Source organism: Sceloporus occidentalis, unplaced genomic scaffold (genome assembly GCF_023333645.1).
Source record: "Sceloporus occidentalis isolate IW3139 unplaced genomic scaffold, rSceOcc1.0.p SCAF_6, whole genome shotgun sequence".
NCBI lineage: Eukaryota > Metazoa > Chordata > Lepidosauria > Squamata > Phrynosomatidae > Sceloporus > Sceloporus occidentalis.
In genome coordinates this window covers 81,641,151-81,664,283 of record NW_028316986.1, presented here as the reverse complement: position 1 = coordinate 81,664,283, position 23,133 = coordinate 81,641,151, and the positions used below count along the sequence as shown (strand labels likewise).

The following is a 23,133-nucleotide window of genomic DNA, read 5'->3' as shown; positions in this document are numbered from 1 at the left end:
TTTTTATCATCATTATATATTCACCCTTTGCATTTGCAGACTTTTCAGTGGGGTATTTATACCCTTTTAGAAATAATATTGGTTGTTCTGCTCCAGGGTTCAGTTATTCTCCTATTTATCCTGGCTAGTCACAGTTTTTGTTTGACCCCTTCGGTTTGGTTTGTTTAGTTTAAATCCTGACCATAGGACATGGTATCTGGCATGATGGGAATTGCAGTCCAACACTTTTGGAGGTGGGTGTTGAATTGGAGAAGACTGGGCTACAGCATATGATGGCTTCTATAACTGAATTGTGTTTGTATTTCTACAGCTTTCAAAGCAACAGTCCTCATTTATCTCTTGCTTTTCTTTACTTTGTCTTTCCAGAGATTAGGAATAACCAAAACAGATCCTGACACATTAACAACAGATGAAATTAACAGATTTGTCCGCCTTGACATAGACCCCTCTACAATAACATGGCAAAGAGGTAGGCATTTGCTCATAAGAGGAGTCTGTTAGATCAAACCATAGGTCTATCTAGTCCCGCATTCTGTGTCCTGCAGTGGCTAGCCAGATGTTGATAATAACTGTTTATGTGGTATTGTGGTTTATAGCCACTTGTAGACTCATTGAATCAATGGAACTTAAATTTTAAGTGTTCATTTACCAATTCATGATTGCTCAGTGGGCCTACTCTAGTTGGGACTAACAACTGAATTTAGGCCCTTGGTCATTATTATTATCTAGAAACCTTAACCTGGTGTATATTTTATACCTTGGCACAATATAAACATGAACTCTTTTTGAAAAGTTTATTTGTGAATTTGTGAATCCCTATAAGCATCCATCTGCAACATGATTTAAGAATCAAATGCCTGCCTAAACAAAAAGGTATTTGCTTGATGATGGAAAGACAGCAGAGAGAGGGACAGTTGAACTTCCCTTGTTGGGGAGGCTCAAAGCCTTGGAACAGCCACTGAGAAGGATCCTGTGTCCTCTCCAAATAATCTTGTGATGATTGTGGCACTTGTCCCAAAGACTTTGTCAGGTCCATGTAGGGAGATGCAGTCTTATAGATAATATGGACCGAAGCCATGTAAGGCCTTTAAGGTCATATCCAGCACTTTTGAATTTACCTGGAAACAGACCAGTAGCTAGAGAAGCTGTTTCAACAAAAGAATTGTGTATTCTCTGTATATCAAGCCCCAGTCAGCAGCCTGGTTGCAGCATTTTGGACCTGCTGAAGTCCAAGTTTAGTTTAGGAGTGGGAAAAATTTGTCCTCCAGAGGTTTTGGCCTCTGGAGGACAAATAACTCACAACAGCTCGACCTAACATGGCAAATGAAAAAGAATTATGGAAGTTGTGGGCCAAAATAACTAGGGGACAAAAGCTTATGTATTATAAATGAATCTTGATCCAAAAACAATTTCTGGATTGTGTAGGTTGTCTGTGAAACATTCATGCACTTGATACTTTCTGACAAAATGTCTTCATGCATATTCATTCAGCATAATAATTCCTGTAGTCAGTTCACGAGTGCCAGGTGTTCTACAAATCTGGTTTCCCAAGGTAAACTATCATGTCCTGTGAACACTGCTCCCACAGTCTACACAGAGTTGAGGACTGTGTATGCTTCCATAGAGTCCCAGAAGCTTCCTGTTTCATTTTGCAAATGGTAATGCCAGTTCTGTTTTCATACCTAATCAGGATATGAGAATTAAGAGTCGTCTCATGAAAGTCAGTTTAGCCTTTCACTGCTAGTAACATGCAGAAATTTGTGTAGATTACATCTGAAAAAAATCAGCTACAGCTGTCTAGCATGACTTTTGTATCCAGTTTCTTGGAGAGTTTTTTGTGTGCTTTTTTAAAAAAAGGATTATGGTCAGTCAGTGAGGAGAGAAAAATCTTTACTCAAATACCTTCTGTTACTTAATGTTCTTGGGTTGAGCGCTGGAGAGAAACAAGATCCAGTGATGTCCTTATTAGCTAAGTAGAACATGTGGAGATTTGCCAAGAATATAAGGCTTTTCTAAAAAGTGTGGTCATAATTTTGCTGTGTTCTTGTGTGTGTGTGTGTATGTGTGAGGAGGATGGAAATACAATTTATAGTTATATCAAGGTAAAAATATCAGCCACCTCCTTTGGAATTTATGTTCTTTATGGTTTAAGGGGTGTGGGTGGTATGTCCTATAAGTCTCAAATAAAACATGTAAAATACAATTTCTTCCACTTCTTCCATGTTCTCCACAATTAACAAAGAACTTGGAGAATACAAGTGAGGGACAGAAAATCTACCATCTTTGTTCCCCTAAGTTATTGCCTGTGGAACTGGACAAGAAGAAGGATGGCTATCACAGCAATGGGTTACTAGTGATCCAAACCAAAGTTTGCAGACTCCAAAGATCCCTCCAGATCTTCCCAATATCCACTGAATGAGGAAAGGTCAATGGGATCACATCTGCTTTATGTTTCAGGGTGGGATTCCTTCCAGTAACCATCCATTTGGGGTGAAGTGAATAAAGATCTACCCTTTCGGCCACCACTGCCCCCCGCTCAATGGCACTGGGTGACACTAGGAGTGGTGGCACTACTGATTCTACCTAAACATTAGGAATTACTTATTTAATGTAAGGAATGTTTTTCATTGGAACGAAATGACTACCTTGAAGGATGGTGAACTCTCCTTCTTTGGAGATCTTTAAACAGAATTTGGATATACATCTTTCAGGAGTGCTTTAACTGCATATTCCTGCATTGCAGGATGTTGGAATGTTGGCCTTTGTGGTCCCTCCCAACTTTTATGATTCTAACCCTAACTTAGGTCCCCTCTTTGTTACCTTCAAACATACACCTCTCAAAAGTGTGCTCTGTATCACAAGTTCCTTGAAGAGGAAAAAACTTTGGTGAATGCACAGCTCGCCAGAGGGTAGTAGGACTTACCCTCTGTTATATTTTAAATCAAAGTTAAATTCTTTATGCATGTCCATAACTTTCCAAACCAAAATCAGCTTGCCTTCACTTTGGAGTTCAGTATAACTATACACTCTGTAAATTGATTGTTGGCAGTACATTTTTTTTAAAAAATGACACACTGTCTTCTCCATTATGAGATAAAAGCAAATACTTTATTTCAACATGGTGTAAAATGAAAAACACAGTTGTGGCAAAATTAAGGAAGTCTGTGCTTATTAATGAAGGTGTGGGTGGTGGTTAGTCTGGTTTCTGGTAGCTCATTTAACTAAGAATCTCTCTTTTTGACCCATGGCATTGGTCTCAGATGTTGTACAATATCATTATAAAGAGTATTTCTCCTGTTCACTTACTTGATCTTAAATAGCAATGGAAATCTTGTTGCATCATTCAACTAGATAAAACATGCTTTTTAAAACATTCTGTAAGCCCTTTACATTTTTCCTTCCATGCTTTTGTTGGTAATCTAGCAAATTTACAGTTGTTTAAGTATTTGGGATTAGATACATTCCCATCATATCTTGCATTTGGCAACAAAACATGATCAGGATTATTCTGTTGATATTTCCCTAATTCTGGAGGGAAGTGATAAAAAGCTAGTGTTTAAATCTTCTGGTTTTATTTTAACTTATATGCCATTTTCAATTGCATGTTAAAAGTAAAAATGCATTGAGTTTAGTGATAGGGAAAAAAATACATAAAAGTTTTGCTTCATGAGTCAATTATCAAATGGCACAGGAACCTAAAGCACATGGTCAAAATGGCTTGGTTTCAAGCTGCATTGGGGCTCTGCTGTTTACACAGCTTGAAGCTGTGCCGAGACTGTGCCAATGAAAAAAACTGGGCCAAGAAGGAGCAGATAAAATCTGCTACTTCCAGCAGCCCAGTTTAGGACTGGGGCGGCAGCCTGGATTGGGACTGGACACATGTGGTCGCCATGCTCCCAATGCAACTGGCACCAGCGTGGCCTCATGCTGCTCCTTTGGGCCCATCTGTTCCAGGCCAGAGTTGACCTTTCTGAAGTATCTTCTGGATTTATATTTTTACAATATTGTCAACTTGTTTTCAGAAAAGATTTTTGGCAGAGTGGGGTGCGATATTGTGACACCAGAATTCATTTTTAGCAAAGGTTGAATTGCTGCCTGTCAGGGATGCTGTACCTATGGATACCCTTCATAGACAGGGAGTTGAACTAAATGACCTTTGGGGTTCCTCCCTGGTCTCCAGTTCTATAATGATATACTTCAGAATTTGTATCACGCCACATTGCTGAGCATCTCATGTCTTACCAAGAAGAATTACAGTTATTAGAAAGTATGAAATATATACATTCTAAATAGGAAGGGTTTACATATTGAAGGATGGGATGTAGATATGGTTTCTTTTAAGTTCAACTGAAATTTCTAATCCCTTTTAAAATACAAATGTTTATTCCTTTTCCCCTTTCAAGTGATGGACACAAATGATAGATTCCTTAGGAAAATAACAATTGGACAAGCAAATACAGAGAAAGGATTTTCTCGTCAGGTAAACAAACGTCTAACAATCTTTTATGTTTAGAAATGGAGTATTATTCCTTCGGTAAAATGTTGAAAACCTGGTTTCACTAAGGCTTTAGAGATAAACAAATTTGTATCTTGCTTTGGTACAGTTTACTGGTTTATAGTAATAGTTTCAATAATGTGATCTGCTTAAATAGCAATCAGCAATGCGCTGTTATATAGGCAAAATATATGAAGCACAATCTTATGTCTGCTTATTTAGAAATCCCATTGTATTTAATTGGGTGGTGGTGGTAATAATAATAATGATAAATATTATCTGTAAAATACAGCAACAAATAGGCACATAATGCAGTTAAAACATACTCCAATTAAAGATACACACACACACACACACAGAGTTAAAAGAGTATAACATCAATTTAAAAGCATACATATTAAAACAGTCAATTCATAATTTAACATTCATAATTGAACTGCAGAAGGCTCTGGAATTAGATTCAGAGGGAAGATTTCTGAGTTAGACCCCTCATCACCAAATAGTTCGGCTGGATGTGACTGTGCAGATGCAATGCATTCGGAGGGGGGGGGGGACTTTCTTAAGAGTATGTGTGTACACATTCTGGAAAACAAACAAATATCATCTAGATGCCACACACCGCAAAGTGGCCTGAAACCACTTCTTTTGGTCCATCTGTTTGAGGCCCTAATATTCCAAGGACATATTGAAGGTTTAAGTACATTAGCTGAGCTTGTAAATCATACCTCCCTTTTTGAGCCCATTAGAATTCTAAGATCTTCTGGAGAGGCCCTCCTCTCTGTCCCACTACCTTCTCAGGCTCATTTGATGGGAACAAGGACACCATGATGGCTCTGTCCTTGCTCTCCTTCTGTCATCTGTTTAAAACATTTTTATGCCTTTTGGAAACTGACTGGGGTGAGCTTTTAATGCTGTGCAGTACTGTTTTAAGGCTTGTATATAGTATTTTATTGATTGTTAATGTTTAATGTTTTCACTTTATAAATTATTTGTCTTTTAAATGACTTTTATATTGATATTTTATTGGAGCTTTTGTGTAATCTTAATTTCTATTGTTTATAAATATGTTGTTAGCTGCCTTGAGCGAAAAGTGGGATGTAAATGAATAAAATAACAATAACAACAGCAGATGGGGGGTGGGGAAAATCTTTGACTCTTTAAATGTTTGGCACAAAAGTTTCATCAACCTTAGCTGATATAACTAATGGGAATGTGGAATTTGTAGTTCAAAACATCTAGAGTGCCACCATATCTTCACCCTTTCTGTAGATGACAATCTTTCTACAGATTTACTGGCATTATATCATTTATCAGTCATTGTGGGGGCTCATCCATAGTAGTTTCTTCAATTTTTTATTCAGCACCCCACTGATGTTGGTTCGCTTTGCAGAATGGCACTTGATCTTGCTGTGTTTATTGCCACTTTTCTCCATGACTCCTTCTCCAGAGAGGCAGCTCACCCTGTTTTGCTACAAAAAGAGGAGTCTGAAAATACAGTTGCCATACAAACAGCTTGGGGCAAGGTAGCTCCGGAGCAGCACTTTCCCCATCCCAGTGTCTTAAGGTGGTGTATGTAAGGTTACCAGGTGGGAGCTTCAAATGTCTCTGTCTCATAGACTTCTAATTTTTTCTTTGCAGGCTCAGTTTGATATAGCTGTTGCAAGTGAAATCATGGCAATCTTAGCACTTACCAGCGGCCTATCTGATATGAAAGAGAGAATGGGAAAAATTGTAGTTGCTAACAACAAACAAGGGCAACCGGTGACTGCAGAAGATTTGGTATGAATCACTTTAATTTCTTGAAAGTATTTTCCTTTTTAAGGCACAATAAGCCTTTTAAAACTTAGACTCAGCTAATCTTTTTTCCTAGTTCTTTTTCAAATTATTGAAAAATCAAATGGAAATACTTGGTTTTTTTTTTAAAAAAAAAAACCTGCTGGATATAGAAATTTCTGTTTCTAAAATCCTTATCTAGCCTAGTGATGCCCAAAATGAGAGCTTGGAACATTACATTTAAAAAGTATTTTCATATAACTTGTTCTGAAGCATCTTCTTCAATATCTAATTAACACTGCATACAGTGCACCCTCCCCTTGTGCGGTGATCCATTCTGGATCCCTCTGCATAAGGGGAAATCAGCGTATGCTTAAGCCCCATAGGAACTAATGGGGCTTGTGCCTGTGGCGCGCAGCGGCGTGGCGGTGCACACACGCCTTGGGCACATGCCCCATTCGTTCTTCCAGGGCGTGATGGGCTCTTCCGGCGTGGCTTTCAGCCTATGCTGAAAGCCACGTATGGTGCGCCCGCGTAAAATGCGGACGCTCTGTGATCTGCAGCTCATTACTTTTGTGTTTTTTGTGTGTCAAAAACTGTCAAAATTAAAATTATACTTTTAAATTATAATGTGCTACGCACAGCCTAAATTATTTATACATATATAGACTTACATGGCTAAAGTGAAAGATTTTTTAAAGAAAAATATTAAAAATTTTAAAATTAAATAGAATTAAAAGTAAAATATTTTTTAAAAAACAAGCAAACCTGAGACCTCTCCTTTCTCCTCCCACTCACACCACCCTTTCCGCTGAGCTCCAGCATTTTAAAGGGATTCAGGTGAATGCCACAGCCTGTGTCTGCCAAAAGGCAAATGTTTAGAGACCAGTGGTATCACCCATTTAGGGTGTCATCTGCTGTGCCCCATACCCCCTCTAGTGGCACCTCTGGTGAAAACCTTTGTGTTTCAGCAGCTCTAATTGCTGTATGAGTTTTATTTAATATTTTATTACAATATCAACCTATTTTAATTATATTGTTTGTAATTTTATTGTATGTGAACAACAGAAAAGTTCTTTTTTGTACACAGAATAAAATTAAAATAAAAGTATTTTGCAAAGTAAGACATGGGAGTGTAGGATTTTGCTTTCAGGAGTGCAATTCACAAATAACTTCTAAGAACAGTATCATACTTCCATCAAAACTCAAGAATCTCTTTGAAAATACCCACGTTTTTAGAGTTACCAGGTTTTTTATATTAGACTGATATTTTGACAAGTACTTTTCAATTCATTACTTAATGTTTACCCTAAGCCACTAATTCCTTCTCTCTTTCACTTGTTTCGGATGTGAATAATGTTTAATATGCCCTGCAAATATGCAATTGCTCTTAATTTCAGGGTGCTATACCACATTTTCACAGTAGTGTAATCAAATCTAAAATACACACAGGCTGATGAGAAACAGATGCTCAAAGGGTTGAGGAGGCGAGGAGGCAGAGAAGAAAAGGTAAATTGAATATTTCATAAACTCAGAGGCTTGTTACACAAGTGTAATGAGTTTTAAAAAACCCAGCCTCTATAATAGACTCAGGCAGGCTCTGTAATAGACTACAGAATTTCTTGCCAAAATATGGTGTTCATTGAGTAGATTTCTGAAGACTGGATTGCAATTTGGCTGATGCATTATGGTAAAACGGTTGATGCACAGATGCCATATCTTCATGGTAAATTAAAGTGGCATGCTCAAGATTAGTATTTCAGCAGCCATGAGGAATTTTAAATAAATATGTAGTTATTTGTATAGCAAAGAAGCATCTTAAGTTACTGTGGAAGGACTGTTTTGTTTTTTTAAAAAAATGTTGAAGTCCAATTACTTCTTCACTCATTTTACAGATAATATGCAATAGAAGATAGTGTTTTGAAGCCCAGGCTTTGCCTATTTTTGTGCTGACTTTACGTTAAAAAACAAAGAATGATCAAAAAACACATCCCAATTCTTTATACAGTTACAGTGATAATCAGTATCCTAAGATGCCTTATTTCAGACCTGTTCAAGCAAAACATCCAAGCAGATTCATTCTACTATATTTTGATGTCAAATATTGCCATAAAAAACTGAATTCAACTTTTAATTGCAAAAAAACCCAGCTTTTGGCATTGCCTCTTCAGGAAAAGAATGTATTGTCAGAGAAATGCCTGCTGAAGGACAGAGAAATTCCTACTAAAGAGCAGGGGCATGGATTAGGACAAACCATAGGAAGGTGGAAATGGGGCTGACTATTGTTTTTCAAACCTTTATAGACAAACTGGCTTTCTGGTTACAGCTGCATGAGTTTTTTGCAGATGCCAGTCACCTGTTGATTTGTGGGAACCCCATGAATTTCATACGGTTTTCTTAGGCAACAAAAGCTCAGAGGTGTTTTTACCATAAAATCTAAAATTGGTGGTATCTCAGCCTCCCATCTTAAGTTAAGACTTGCTGGGTTAGATTAAGGATTCATCTAATCAACATCTATTTCCAAACTGGTCAGCCTCAGGAAGCACGAGAAAGAGTAGAGTAAGGCATTTTCCCTCTCCTGTTGATTTCCTCACAATTTCATACTGAGAGGCATATTACTTACATACTTACTTACATACTTACTTATTTACTGTATTTATATTCACTCTTCAGTCAGAAAGGCTCTCAGAGTGGCTTACTACAGATAGTTAATTATACATTTCCCTGCGCTCAGGTTTACAATCTAAAAAAGACATGGCACAAAAGAAGAAGGGAATGGCAGCAGGAGGGGGAATAATTCCAGCAGTTCTTCTCCCTCTCCGTGGCCTGGACCATGGCAGATGGACTAGAGGGAGGGCCTACTTACTTTAGGTCAAACCTGATGAGGTTGGCTGGCCTTTGTCTCCCTCTGAGGCCAGATAATGTCAGATGAATCTCAGGCACGTTACAGACGCGCCTAAAAGTACGTACTCAGCACGTACTAGGGTTAGAAAGGGGCGTCCCTTCCGGACGCCCCCAACCCTAGTACGTGCTCAGCACGTACAAAATGGCGATGCCTGTTCCACACGGAGGCCACCATGACAATGTCATGAACGCACCGCCTCCAAACGAGGCGGCGCGGACGTGACGTCGCGCTGTGTGAGGGCACATAGAGCGCCCTTTCCACAGCACGAAAAGGAGCTCCGAAACGGAGCTCATTTTGCTGTTTGCGTCGCTGGCACAGCCTTCAGGCGGCTGTGCCAGTGACGCAAGGAAGAAAGGGGCCGAGTGGCCCCTTTCTCCTCCTCCCCGCCATCATCGGGTGTCCTTGGGGCATGAAGCCCCAAGGACACCCCTTTCCAGGCCGCGGGGAAGCGGCCTTTTGCCACTTCCCTGCGGCCTGGAAAACCACGGCTCGGGGCCTTGGAGGCTGCCGTTCTGGCAGCTGAGGCCCCGATATAGCGGGGAAAGGGGCGAGTGCAAGCCGTCCCAAATGGGCAGTCTGTAACCCGCCTCAGTTTTCATTTTGTTACCTGCTCATTCACTTTGAAGAGAGGTGAAGCTTTCCACAGACTGCTTTGGATGGTACCAAAACAATTAATTTAGTGTCACCCAGAAATATAGCTACTCAGTAGCATGTTTTATAAAAGATGGGCTTTTCTGTCCTGGTGAGCAAATAACCTCTTCTGTAGAGGAATGAAAAGTCAGCTAGCCCAGACTTTTTCTATAGCAAAAGCATGTATACTATGTAATTTCTTCCCAAACAAGACAGCAGTGTGCCTGAACTAGGGCCTTGTCTGCATGGGCTGAATAAACCAACCTCCCGCATCCTCCCAGTGGGGAGTCTGCACACTGCATAGTCTGAGTCTGGCGCAAATAGACTGGACAATTCCTGACCTGTTCAGCACCAAATCCAGGCAATACCCCTCTTAACGTATATTAAAATAACTCCCTATTTGCTCTGGATCAGTAATTCCCAAACTTTGGATCTCCAGGTGTTTTGGACTTCAGCTCCCAGAATTCCTGCAAGTTGGCCAACCTGGCTAGGGCTTCTGGGGGCTGAAGTCCAAAACACCTGGAGGACCAAAGTTTGGGAACCACGACTCTAGATTCTCCAGCAAGACCTAGAGCTCTCTGTTTCAATGCAGGGCAGCTGTTTAAAACATGTCCTGCTGTGCCACCCAGTGCCGCTGCTGCACATCTCTCTCTTTGAAGTCAGCATTAGGTGCTCAGTGATGTGATTGAGGCTGAGCATTTCCTACTGACCTCAGGTGCAAGTGACTCACAATGGCATTTGGCACAGTGGGACACACAAGCGGGCAGCCTCCCATCAGAAAGAAGGGCCTGAGATTAGTGGGGAGGTTGGGCAGCTCTGGGATCACGAAACTCCAGGCTGCCCCTGGCTAGTGTAGACAGGATCCGGGGCATATTGCAGAAGGGAAGGTGTTTGCAATGCAAATAGTTCCTGATGGTGCCACACTTTGAGGCCTGTTACTTACCTTGACTGGTCTGTCCCCCAGTGCCTCTTTCTAAGAGGACTGACTTAAAGGGTACTATGAGAACCTTGCATTCAAAAGAGGAAAATATTCAGCCTACCGCTGTTCTAGTGTCACTTCCTTTTCACTTGGGAATAGGCTCCCCAGATCTCAGAATTTGGTTGTAAGACTCTAGCCTTCATAGAAATTGGGTGTGAGCATTGCCTTGAAAAGTATATGTATGTTTTCCTAAGCTTTTGGCTTGAAATCTTTGGGGTTGGATTAGTCCTAAACTTGAAACACTTGTGAGGGAGGGGAAAACAGCCTAAATCACCTGGGCTACTGCTGCTGCTACTGAAGAGACTCAGTCACGTACTAAGTCCTCCAGCACTGTTTTTGACTTGGAAGAATTTGCTCTTCCACCAATTTCTCTGAAACATGCAGACATCTTGGAGATGGAAAAGTATTGGTGGCAACCATGAGTTATGGTACACTCTAAAAAGAAATAGTTTGTTGATCTTTCTGCCTGCAAAGCTTTTCTATTTTCCATGTAATTACTTTTCAAGTGGTACTGTGGTGAATTTTCAGAGGCTTCTTTGTTTAGCGTTTATGGAAATGGAGGCCATATTTATCATTTTTTACCATCAACCTGTGAAAAGAAAAGTTTTTAATACTTGCATATTGGTTTATAGATAAACAGTTTGATTACATGAGCTACTCACTTTCAGCTAAGATTAATCTGAAAACTAAATTTAAATAAAGTATCTCTTTTTTAGGGTGTAACTGGTGCTCTGGCAGTCCTGATGAAGGATGCAATTAAACCAACACTGATGCAGACCTTAGAGGTGAGTCTAGTCATTTGTAATCCCAGCCTTTCATTTTGTTTCTTTTAAGACTGTGTCTAAGATGCAAGAGTGTATAGATATAAAAGATATCTATATCTTTTATATATCAAAGATATCAAAAGATATAAAAAATGTCAGATGTATCCAGTGGTATCCATCTACTAGCACCGGGGTGGACAAAATTCAGCTTGTGGGTCATCCATTATTATTATTATTATTATTATTATTATTATTATTATTAAGACCATTCACTCCCTCCATGAGTCACAGAGAGCAATTTCACCAAAATCACTTCTGATTTTTGAAAAAGACCACTCTTGTGCCTAAAGAGGATGGGTGGACAATTGTAGCCCTGGGTGACAGGTGCACCCCTGTGGACATGTTCAAAGCCCCCAAATACCATAGAAGGAATGGGATCATTCTGAGAGTTTAGAATATCAGAAAGAAAGAAAGCTTCTTTCTTTCTTTTCTTTCTAACATTTGGTGAGGTGGAAATGAGACCTTCCAAAATCCATGAGAGGGTCAGCTCATACCCACCTCTGGTCCAAATCCTAACTTTATTTTTTTTAATAAGCACAATAATTTTTTCTTGTATAAAAATGCCGACTGTATAACTGTATAATGCTATATGAGGATTTGGAATGGTCTTTTTTTTAAATAAAAGAACAAGTAAAGTATTGACAATTTTTTTTAAATAAAATCTTCCATTGTATATGCCACTTTCACCAAATCTGAATACAAGTTCATAAAAAGATCTCAGGGCTACTTCAGAAATGTAGATGTAGCAACTGCTCATGTTTAAGCAAGAAAATTACAAAACAGAGGTGAGAGTGGGGGGGGGAGTGAATGAGAAATTGTATCAAATTGGATCCAGAGATCCTGAGAGTCCCTTAACCTTATTAATCACTTTATCAAATCTTTCCTGGAAGGCTGGATAACTATCCAGTATAACACGGGAAATGATGCAAGAAGAGAGAGATTGATGAAAATCTTCTCTTTTCCTTTTGCCATGAGGAGATGCAATCAAGACATAGTCCTTCCATTTCTGAAAGAACCACTCTTGCTATATGTTACTGTTTTGTTGAAAACTTTATTGCAGTATCACATTCCATGTACATAAAAGGGTTTATGTTTATGTGGTAACTTTTATTATAACCAGCTTTCTCTAGTTTTACCAACCATTCCTTTCATGTGGCCAAATAGGATATGCATATGGGTGCTTCAGTAATATTTCAGTATGGCATTCAATTAAATAAAAATGTAAGGATCATAGCAATGATAAAGAACATTGCTGACATACTCCATGTGCCAGATTACTATAGTATGTTTTTAAATATATATATTTTTATTATTATAAGTAAAGAACTATGTACAAAACATGCCACAACAATAAAGCAAAATAACACAATTCATCTCACAACTTTGAATTATGTTGTGGGTCCTCTTCTTGGGTTCTGCTCAATGTAAGTAGACACTTTAAAGTCCAGTGCTGTCTTTGGGTAAATCTAGTCCAGAATGTCTGTTCAAAGGTTCAGATGAGATGGAGGTTGTCTTCTCTTATTTCTATCTTTATTTACAAAGTCAATGAGTGGAAACCATTTATCCATGAGAAGTCCTGATTTTGGTCATTCTGTATAACTTGCCATTCTGTAAGACAGTTTTTCAATTAACAATAGGCCCATACTTTTTTTCACTAAATATCCAGAGACACCTCCCCTGTTTTCCAACATCTGGCAATTGCTACACAGGCTGCTGTAGTGAAGAAATCTTTGAGATTTTTGTTTCAGATTTGAGTTTGTGCATGCAAATATTGATAGCAAAAACATTTCTGGACATAATTTTACTTTTTGGTTGGTGAACAAATTAAATTTACCAAAGTGGGCAGGCTAGCCATTTCTGTAGAAATGTGCCATTATCATTACAACCACACCAACATTTGCAGGAAACATCTTTAACCATTCTGGCTAGCTTCACTGGAGTCAAATACCACTTGGGTATAATTTTCTGTGTTTACAATGCCTTGAGTATGAAATACCTATCAGAATCATAGAATTATAGAAGTGTAGAGTTGAAAAGACCACAAAGGCCATCCAGTCCAATCCCCTGCCATGCAGGAAATCCAAATCAAAGCATCCCCGACAGATGGCCATCTAGCCTCTGCTTAAAGTCCTCCAAGGAAGGAGACTCCACTACACTCCGAGGGAGTTTCTTCCACTGTCGAACAGCCCTTACTATCATGAAGTTCTCCCTAATGTTGAGGTGGAATCTCTTTTCCTGTAGCTTTCATCTATTGTTCCAGGTCCTGTTCTCTGGAGCAGCAGAAAACAAGCTAGTTCCCTCCTCAATATGACATCCCTTCAATTACTTAAACAGGGCTATCATATCATCTCTTAACCTTCTCTTCTCCAGGCTAAACATCCCCAGCTCCCTAAGTCGTTCCTCATAGGACATGGTTTCCAGACCCTTCACCATTTTAGTCGTCCTCCTTTGGACATGCTCCAGTTTCTCAATGTCCTTTTTGAATTGTGGTGCCCAGAACTGGACACAATATTTCAGGTGTGGTCTGACCAAAGCAGAATACAGTGGAACTATTACTTCTCTTGATCTAGACACTGTACTTTTATTGATACAGCCTAAAATTGCATTGGCCTTTTTAGCTGCCGCATTACATTGTTGACTCATGTTCAACTTGTGGTCTACTTGTACTCCCAGATCCCTTTCAAACGTAGTCTCGTTCAGCGAGGTGTCCCCCATCCTATATCTGTGCATTTCATTTTTCCGCCTTAAGTGCAGTACCTTACATTTCTCCACGTTGAATTTAATTTTGTTAACTTTGGCCCAGCTTTAATCTATTCAGGTCATTTTGAATTTTGATCCTGTCCTCTGGAGTATTAGCTATTCCTCCTAATTTGGTGTCATCTGCAAATTTGATGAGTATGCCGCCAATTCTGTCATCCAAGTCATTGATATAGATGTTGAATAACACTGGCCGCAGGACAGAGCCCTGTGGGACCCCACTGGTCACTTCTCTCCAGGATGAAAAGGAGCCATTGTTGAGCACCCTTTGGCTTCGGCCACTCAACCAGTTACAGATCCATGTAACGGTTGCCTTGTCTAGCCCACATTTTACAAGCTTGTTTGCAAGAATGTCATGGGAAACCTCATCAAAGGGATTACTGAAATCAAGATACACTATATGCACAGCATTCCCTTCATCTACCAAGCTGGTAATTTTATCAAAGAAAGAAATTTAATTTGTCTGGCATGACTTGTTTCTCTGAAACCCATGTGAACTCTTTGTGATTATGGAATTGCCTTCTAAATGTTCACAGACTCTCTGTTTAATGATCTGCTCTAGAATCTTTCCTGGTATTGATGTCACACTAACTGGACGATAATTGTTGGGATCCTCTTTTTTCCCCGCTTTTTGAAGATAGGCACAAGGTTTGCCCTCCTCCAGTCTGCTGGGACTTCTCCTGTTCTCCAGGAGTTTTCAAAGATTATTGCCAATGGTGCCAATATTACATTTGCCAGTTCTTTTAATACCCTTGGATGTAGTTCATCAGGTCCTGGAGACTTATATTCATTTAGAATAACAAGGTATTCCTGTACTATCTCTTTGCTGATTCTGTGCCAAAGTTCCCCTATTCTGTCCTCTGCTCCATTATCCTCAGGTTGAGCACTCTTTTCCTTTTCTGAGAACACAGAAGCAAAGAAGGTGTTGAGTAATTCTGCCTTTTCTCTGTCTTCTGTTGCCATCATTTTGCCATCTTCTCCACGCAGTGGCCCTACTATTTCCTTTTTCTTCCTTTGGCTGCAGACATACCAAAAAAATGACTTTTTATTGTTCTTAACCTCTCTAGCAAGCCTGAGTTCATTCTGCGCTTTAGCTTTTCTGACTTTATCCTTACACAGGCTAGCTATTTGTTTGAATTCCCCTTTGGTGATTTCCCCATCTTTCCATTTCTTATACATGTTTTGTTTAAAAGTTAGCTCAATTGAAAGTTCCTTAGTCATCCATCCCAGTTTCTTGAGACACCTCCCATTTTTCTTCCTCACTGGAACTGTTTTAAATTGTGCCTTAAGTATCTCCCTTTTGAGAAACTCGCATCCATCCTGAACTCCCTTCTCTTTTAATATTCCTGACCATGGGATCACCCCCTGTATTTCTTTAAGTTTACTAAAGTCCGCTCTCCTAAAGTCTAGAATGCATGCTGACTATGCCTGGCTTCTCCTTTCCACTGTATAACAAACTCCAGGAAAACATGGTCACTTCCACCTAATGATCCCACCAGAAGGTATTCATTATTCAAGAACCACATTTTTATTGTGCTCTCTATAAAAACCACAACAGTAATTATCATTTAATTGATAAACTCTGTCTTTGGAAGAGATACTACCATTCCTGGTGGGGTTTGGCAAGAGGCATGCACTATTTCTATTTCGGCCCCTGGGATCTGGAACACCCTTCCTGAGGAACTCCGCTCTGCCACCTCCCTGGATCTCTTTAAAAAGACACTTAAGACCTTCCTGTTTCAGCAAGCCTTCCCCGGTGCTCCTTGATGATATATGACTCCCCCCTATATGTACAGCATTATCAAGCACATTTAGCTGACCTGGATTTGATGTATGGATTTGATGTATGGTTTTAATCTGTATTTTGAAATGTTTTTATTGAAGTTTTATTTATGTATTGCAATTTTTATCTTTTATTTTGTATTTGATATTGCTATTTTTACCTGTACACCGCTATGATCAACACGGAATAGCGGTTTATAAATAAAACTTATTATTATTATTAAGGTTTGTTTATTACTGTGTTATGATAGTTATTCACCTACAGCAAAGTAAAGTCAAAGGCTTTCATGGCCGGCATCCATAGTTTTTTGTGGGTTTTTCGAGCTATGTGGCCATGTTCTAGCAGAGCTTCTTTCTGACTTTTCTGACTCACTATGGAAAAAGAAAAGGAAGGAACACTACCATTTTGGGATGTCCTTGTCATCCGCAAACCGAACCTATGTTTGGGTCATACAGTTTACCGAAAACCCACACATACAGACCGATACCTGCACAAGAACTCCAACCATCACCCAGGACAAAAAAGAAGTATAATCAAAACACTGGTAGACCAAGCAAAATGCATCTGTGAACCCCACTTCTTGGAAGATGAACTGAAGCACTTGGACCAGGCTGTACAGGCCAATGGTTATTCCAGCTCAGACATCAGAAGGGCTGCCAGGCCCAGGAATACCCAGAGAAGTGAAGACAAGCAGCCACCCAAAGGGAAGGTATTTTTACCATACATCAAAGGAGTCACGGACAGAATAGGCAAAGTGGTGAGGAAGCACAACCTTCAAATGGTTTACAAACCAATGAAGAAAATCCAGCAAATGCTTCACTCAGCCAAGGACCAGAGAGACCCTCTCACAGCTGCAGGAGTTTACCGCATACCATGCAGCTGCGGAGAAGTCTGCATAGGGACCACCAAACGCAGTGTGCAAACAAGAATCAAGAAACACGAGAGACACTGCAGACTGGGCCAGCCAGAATAATCAGCAGTAGCAGAACATGCCACAAACCATCCTGGGCATAAAATACTGTTTGAAAACACTGAAGTTCTGGACCATGCCAACCACTACCATGTCAGGATGCACAGGGAAGCCATTGAGATCTACAAACATCTGGATAATTTCAACTGGAAAGAAGAAGCCCTTAAAGTGAACAAAATTTGGCTACCAGTCCTGAAGAATAGCAAAATAAGGGCCTGTTACAGACTGCCAAAATAACGCTGTTTTGGGTCTCTTTGGAGGTATGCTGTTTAAATGATGCCTGAGTCCTAAGAGTCCGGAGGTCGCGCCAAAGCCACACTCCGTTCCTAAGCACTGGAGTGCAGCTTTGGTGCAGCTTCCAGACTCTTAGGACCCATGCATCATTTAAACATCATACCTCCAAAGAGACCCGAAGCACCTTTATTTTGGCAGTTTGTAACAGGCCAAGGACTCAGCAAATGGGTAACCATTCAGAGTCAGAGGCTTTCCCAGCAGATAATGATCACCAATTAGCAGACATTAATCCTCGTTTGCATTAGCCTCCCAGAACAATACACATGCAAATATTCTTGCAAACAAGCTTGTAAAATGTGGGCTAGACAAGGCAACTGTTACGGATTTGTAATTGGTTGGCTGGCCGAAGCCAAAGGGTGCTCAACAATGGCTCTTTTTCATCCTGGAGAGAAGTGACCAGTGAGGTCCCACAGGGCTCTGTCCTGGGCCCAGTGCTATTCAACATCTTTATCAGTGACTTGGAGGAAAAAATTGGGGGCATACTTATCAAATTTGCAGATGACACCAAATTAGGGGGAGTAGCTAATACCCCAGAGGACAGGATCAAGATTCAAAATGACCTGAACAGACTAGAAAACTGGGCCATAGCTAACAAAATGAAATTCAACACGGAGAAATGTAATGTACTGCACTTAGGGCGGAAAAACAAAAAGCACAGATATAGGATGGAGGACACCTGGCTGAATGAAACTACGTGTGAAAGGGATCTTGGAGTCCAAGTAGACCATAAGTTGAACATGAGTCAACAATGCGATGCGGCAGCTAACGAGGCCAATGCGATTTTAGGCTTCATCAATAGAAGTATAGTGTCTAGATCAAGGGAAGTCATAGTGCCACTATATTCTGCTCTGGTCAGGCCCCACCTGGAATATTGTGTCCAGTTCTGGGCACCACAATTCAAAAAGGGCATTGAGAAACCGGAGCATGTCCAAAGGAGGGCGACTAAAATGGTGAATGGTCTGGAAACCATGCCCTACGAGGAACGACTTAGGGAGCTGGGGATGTTTAGCCTGGAGAAGAGAAGATTAAGAGGTGATATGATAGCCCTGTTTAAATATTTGAAGGGATGTCATATTGAGGAGAGAGCAATCTTGTTTTCTGCTGCTCCAGAGACTAGGACCTGAAGCAATGGATGCAAACTGCAGGAAAAGAGATTCCACCTCAACATTAGGAGGAACTTCCTGACAGTGAGGGCTGTTCGACAGTGGAACAAACTCCCCCAGAGTGTAGTGGAGTCTCCTTCCTTGGAGGTCTTTAAGCAGAGGCTGGATGGCCATCTGTCGGGGATGCTTTGATTGTGATTTCCTGCATGGCAGGGGGTTGGACTGGATGGCCCTTGCGTTCTCTTTCAACTCTATGATTCTATGATCCTGCATTCCCAGGCTCACACAGTATATATACACCCAATTCTTCCAGGCAAAGCATTCTCTGAAGACGCCAGCCACAGATGCTGGCGAAACGTCAGAGAGAAACTCTGCTAGAACATGGTCACATAGCCCGAAAAAGCCCACAAAAAACTACAGCAAAGTATTATGTAATTACTGTTGCTAATAGATTTTCGTACTCTTATTCAGCTTGGATACAAAAGATAATGGGAAACAACAGGTTTTAAAAGAGGGGAACTTATGGCGGGTTACAGACGGGCAAAAAGGGGTGTGCTCATGACGTCATGAAGGTATAGCCTTTAGACGGCCCTTACCTGAATGCCGCCATGAACACACCGCCTGCACGCCCCAAGCGGGAAGAAGCGGCATTAAAAAGGTGCCGCTTTTTCCCGCTTCTTTTCTATATACTGCACAGCTACGCATCTCCGTCTGTAAGCTGCTGCACTGGTACGCCAGAATTGTTACGCCGCTAATTTAAGTTGCCCATTTAAAGTCTCCGAGTCAGCTGCGTCGCATAATGAGTCGGGGTCCTGGAACATGCGCAGTTTGCACCGAGGCTCTAATTAGAGCCTCAGATGCCATGCAGATGTGGAAGCTGCAGCACAGCTGCACTCTCTTTTAATGCTTGTAACCCTAACCCTAGAGCAACATGTACGCATGCGCTGCTAGAATTGTGGAAAGTTTGGAATTTAAAGTGAACCCCTACACACATTCCTGCACCATTTTCACCTAACAATAAAAAAACACTAAAACTTTAAATATTTACATATGTACAAGGGAGGTGATGGGGGATGGCAGGGGGACAGCGGTGGCAGCAGCGACAGCTGTGGCTGTGCATTGCAGATTCAGCAAGAGCGCGGGGACCAAAGGAGAGGAGGCATCCATGATGCTGGTGACACTGGCAACGTGCAAGCGGACAAGGATGCCAACACCAGCTGGCAGGAGGCCACCTTTGTTCTTGGGTAGGGCGGGGGAAAAAGTTTAAAGGGGTCTGGGCGCTTTAAATGTGCACATACGCTTTCTGCCGCCGGTGCTGACCGCCGCAGCTGCGCAGCTGCGCATCCGCCAGCCAGCAAAAGAAAAAAAAAGCCGCGTTTTTGGCCGCCCGTGCAGAAGCTGCCTCTCTCTTTGCAGCGTCCTGCGAGGCGGCGGTATGGAAACTGCGGGTAAGAAACGGCCCCAGGTGAGGCGTCTTCACTACCCCCAGTGTGGAAGCCCCATACACCTTAGCCACGTCCCCGGGGTGGGCGGTCTGGAGGCTCCGTATTCAGGGGAAGACACCTTCAAGACGTCTTCCCCTGCCCGTCTGTAACCCGCCTATATTTCCCTCCAGTGGGAATTGTTAATGCAGAACTTGGAACACACTCCTTCGGAGTGTGATGGAGTCTCCTTTGGAGGTTTTTAAGCAGAGGCTGGATGGCCATCTGTCAGAGGTGCTTTGTTTGTGAGCTGCTGCATGGCAGGGGGTTGGGCTGGATGGCCCTTGGGGTCTCTTCCAACTCTATGATTCTGTGAACATTTTAAAGTTTTCCATATATTGTGAGAGTAATAGAAATATTAGCCTATAGCTGAGGATCTAGCACATTATTCTTCAATGTAAATCTGAACAGCTTGTTGGCTGATTGAATGAGATCTGTATATTAGAGCATTAAAATTGTTTTCCTGGTGAAAATGATGTGGATTTTGAGAAGCTGTATGAATAGTATCATGCTTTATTTCTCTGTTTTTCAATGCATACATTGTAGAACAGCTAGCAAATTGTTTTGCTATAAAGCTTAATGATACACTGTTATGATACACTATTAGCATATCATAAATATATGGCAGTTTAGTTACTCTAGAATCCATATTTGCATATCTGATTGCCCAGTGGGTACCATGATTTTGCATTCACTCATTCCCCAGTGGTTAATGGGCTTCCAAGTTCCACCAAAGCATAAGTGAGAAAGAGAATTCTGTGTGTGCTTGGGGGACAATTAACTGCATTAGAGATTACCTGTAAGAAAGTGTAACTGCTTGCACAATTACTCTTTCACTGGTGTAGTATTCCACTAAGACTCCGGCCAAAATATATCCTTTAGGATAAGTCTCCCTTCTGTGCATTATTTTCTTTATTCATCAGATAGCCTCCATTAATGAAAGAGGACATGCTTTCACAGATGCAACTACTATAGGTTTTCACTTTTGTATGTTCCCCTAGAAGAAATTTGGAGCTATTGAATCAGGTAGACTTTTCTACTTTTCTTAGAATCTGATAGATCAAAGTAAATTAAGCATAATTTATCTTATTTTCCTTCTGAAAGTTTCTAGCAAAGCATTCTTATGTATTTAGTCAGTAGTAGGCCTCACAGAGCTCAGTGGGGATTACTAACATGTTAATGGGTGTAATATTGCAGCCTCAGTTAGCTATCTTGAATTGGATAAGTTAAAGCATTGGCATGTGTTGGACTTTGGAAGCAACAACATCAGATTTCATGGTTACATTTTCTGGGGGAAGAGGCTGCTAGAAGGTGGATGTTGTTGCCTTGTTTGTTTAGTTCTCCAGGAACTTATTTTTGCAAAATTCAGTCTAAAATGATGATTTTATCTATTGGAAGAGCATGGGGGAAGGATGTAGCAAATAAAGCAGCAGCCTGCACAAGAATGCCAACTAAGGCCTGACACAGATGGGCAGAAAGGCGCCCCTTTCTGCCCCACACGGAGGCCACAGCAACCAAATGCTGCCGCCTCCGGGAGCCCTAATAAGAACCTGCTCCCAGTGGGTTCTTCTTAGGGTGCGCGTGCAGCACTATTGGCACTCTCGTGCATGCTGATGATATCCATGTGGCATGGCACCATTTGGATGTTGTGCCACATGTACGTCCTCATGGTGGCCTCCATGTAGATGAGGGTGCACCATTATGGCACAGTAGGACTTGGGAGCATGCGGTCATTCTGCTCTCCCAAGCCCTAATTTCAGCCCCAGGATGGCGCATTTTCCCATTTGTATGAGGCCTAAATCATTAAAGTTGTCCTTATTCTACCTTGCTGAGCACCCAGTACATACAGTAAAAGCAGGAGGATTTTTGGGACCATTTCTGAGAAAATAAATATATTACTACAGTCCTACAGAATCCTGCACAAATGCTTTCAGTTGCCCTGAAGTCCACCCTGTCCTGCTACTCTCCAAACAATATCCCAAGTGAGCCCTGTTCTGTTCAAATAGGTTTGTTCTTGTTGTGCACCCTCAAGTCATTTCTGACCTATGGCAACTCTAAAGTGACCTTATCACAGGTTTTTCTTGGCAAGATTTGTTCAGAGGAGTTTTTCCTCTGCCTTCTTCTGAGGCTGAGGGAGTATGACTTGCACAAGGTCACGCATTTCCATGGCCTTTGCAGAGATTCAAATCTTGTCCTTTAGAGTTGTAGTCATAGTTATAGCTCAAGCCGCTGTACCATGCTAGCTCTCTTTCTAATAGGGTGGAGATGGTGAATTTTAAAAGAATGTATTGTGAGAAGGAAATTTCAAGAACTTCTGTGCTGTGATCTTTTTTAACACTTAGGTTGCTATGCGAGCCAGTATGGTAAAGTAGTGTTAGTGTGGGACTAGGACTCTGATAGACCAGGATTTGAATCCCTGTTAGCCATGGAAACCCACATTTTATATTAATTTATCACAAAGAAGACAGTTCACATGAATACAAACATTATTGCAAAGCAGAGGTGGGCAAAGTGCAACCCTGGGGCCACGTGTGGGGCAGAAAGGGGCAGTGTCTCAGGGCTCCTTTCTGCCCTTCTGTATCGGGCCTTAGTTGGCATTCTTGTGCAGACTGCTGCATTACTTGCTCTGGCTACACCCTTCCCCCATGCTCTTCCAATAGATAAAACCTTTTTTTTACTCTGGGGCTATTGTTGTGGCGGCCCCAGAGTAAAAAAAAGGGAAAAAATGGTCTCCAAAATCCCATTTGGGATGTGGAAGGCATTTTGGAAGGGCCTTGGTGGTCAAAAGACATTTTGTAAAATGTTTTTTAAAATGCCTTCTAAGAAGTATGAGGGGGCACTTCCTCCATATTTTGGCTCTTTTTGAAACAGGACATGAACAAGATATCGCTTTCTCTTGTTAAAAAAAGGCCTCTCCTGGGCCTAAATGGCCAGGAAGGCATCTCAAATATGCAAATTCTTTTGGTTTTTTTGTTTTGTTTTGTATAGGTGGGTACAATGGAGGGTTGTCTGTGCAGCCCTACAGTTTCTCCTGGGAAACCACTGTGGAACACTAGCCTTCTACAGTTGCCTACCCCTGCTATCAAGCAAGTAAATTTCATTCTAAGAGAGGAGGCTACCAAGTGAAAATGTGCATGTT

The 23,133-nt window shown here is 41.1% G+C and overlaps 1 protein-coding gene across 2 annotated transcripts in view; it reads left to right on the top strand.

Moving 5' to 3' along the window:
- Positions 1-23,133, top strand: part of LOC149311003 (monofunctional C1-tetrahydrofolate synthase, mitochondrial-like) — a 185,099-nt gene that overhangs the window by 65,109 nt on the left and 96,857 nt on the right. For both annotated transcript variants that reach the window (XM_089530194.1, XM_089530195.1), the window contains 4 exons: positions 367-469; positions 4,404-4,480; positions 6,134-6,274; positions 11,499-11,567. In XM_089530194.1, coding sequence (XP_089386320.1) covers positions 367-469; positions 4,404-4,480; positions 6,134-6,274; positions 11,499-11,567 — 390 coding nt within the window. The remainder of the gene's footprint in view (positions 1-366; positions 470-4,403; positions 4,481-6,133; positions 6,275-11,498; positions 11,568-23,133) is intronic.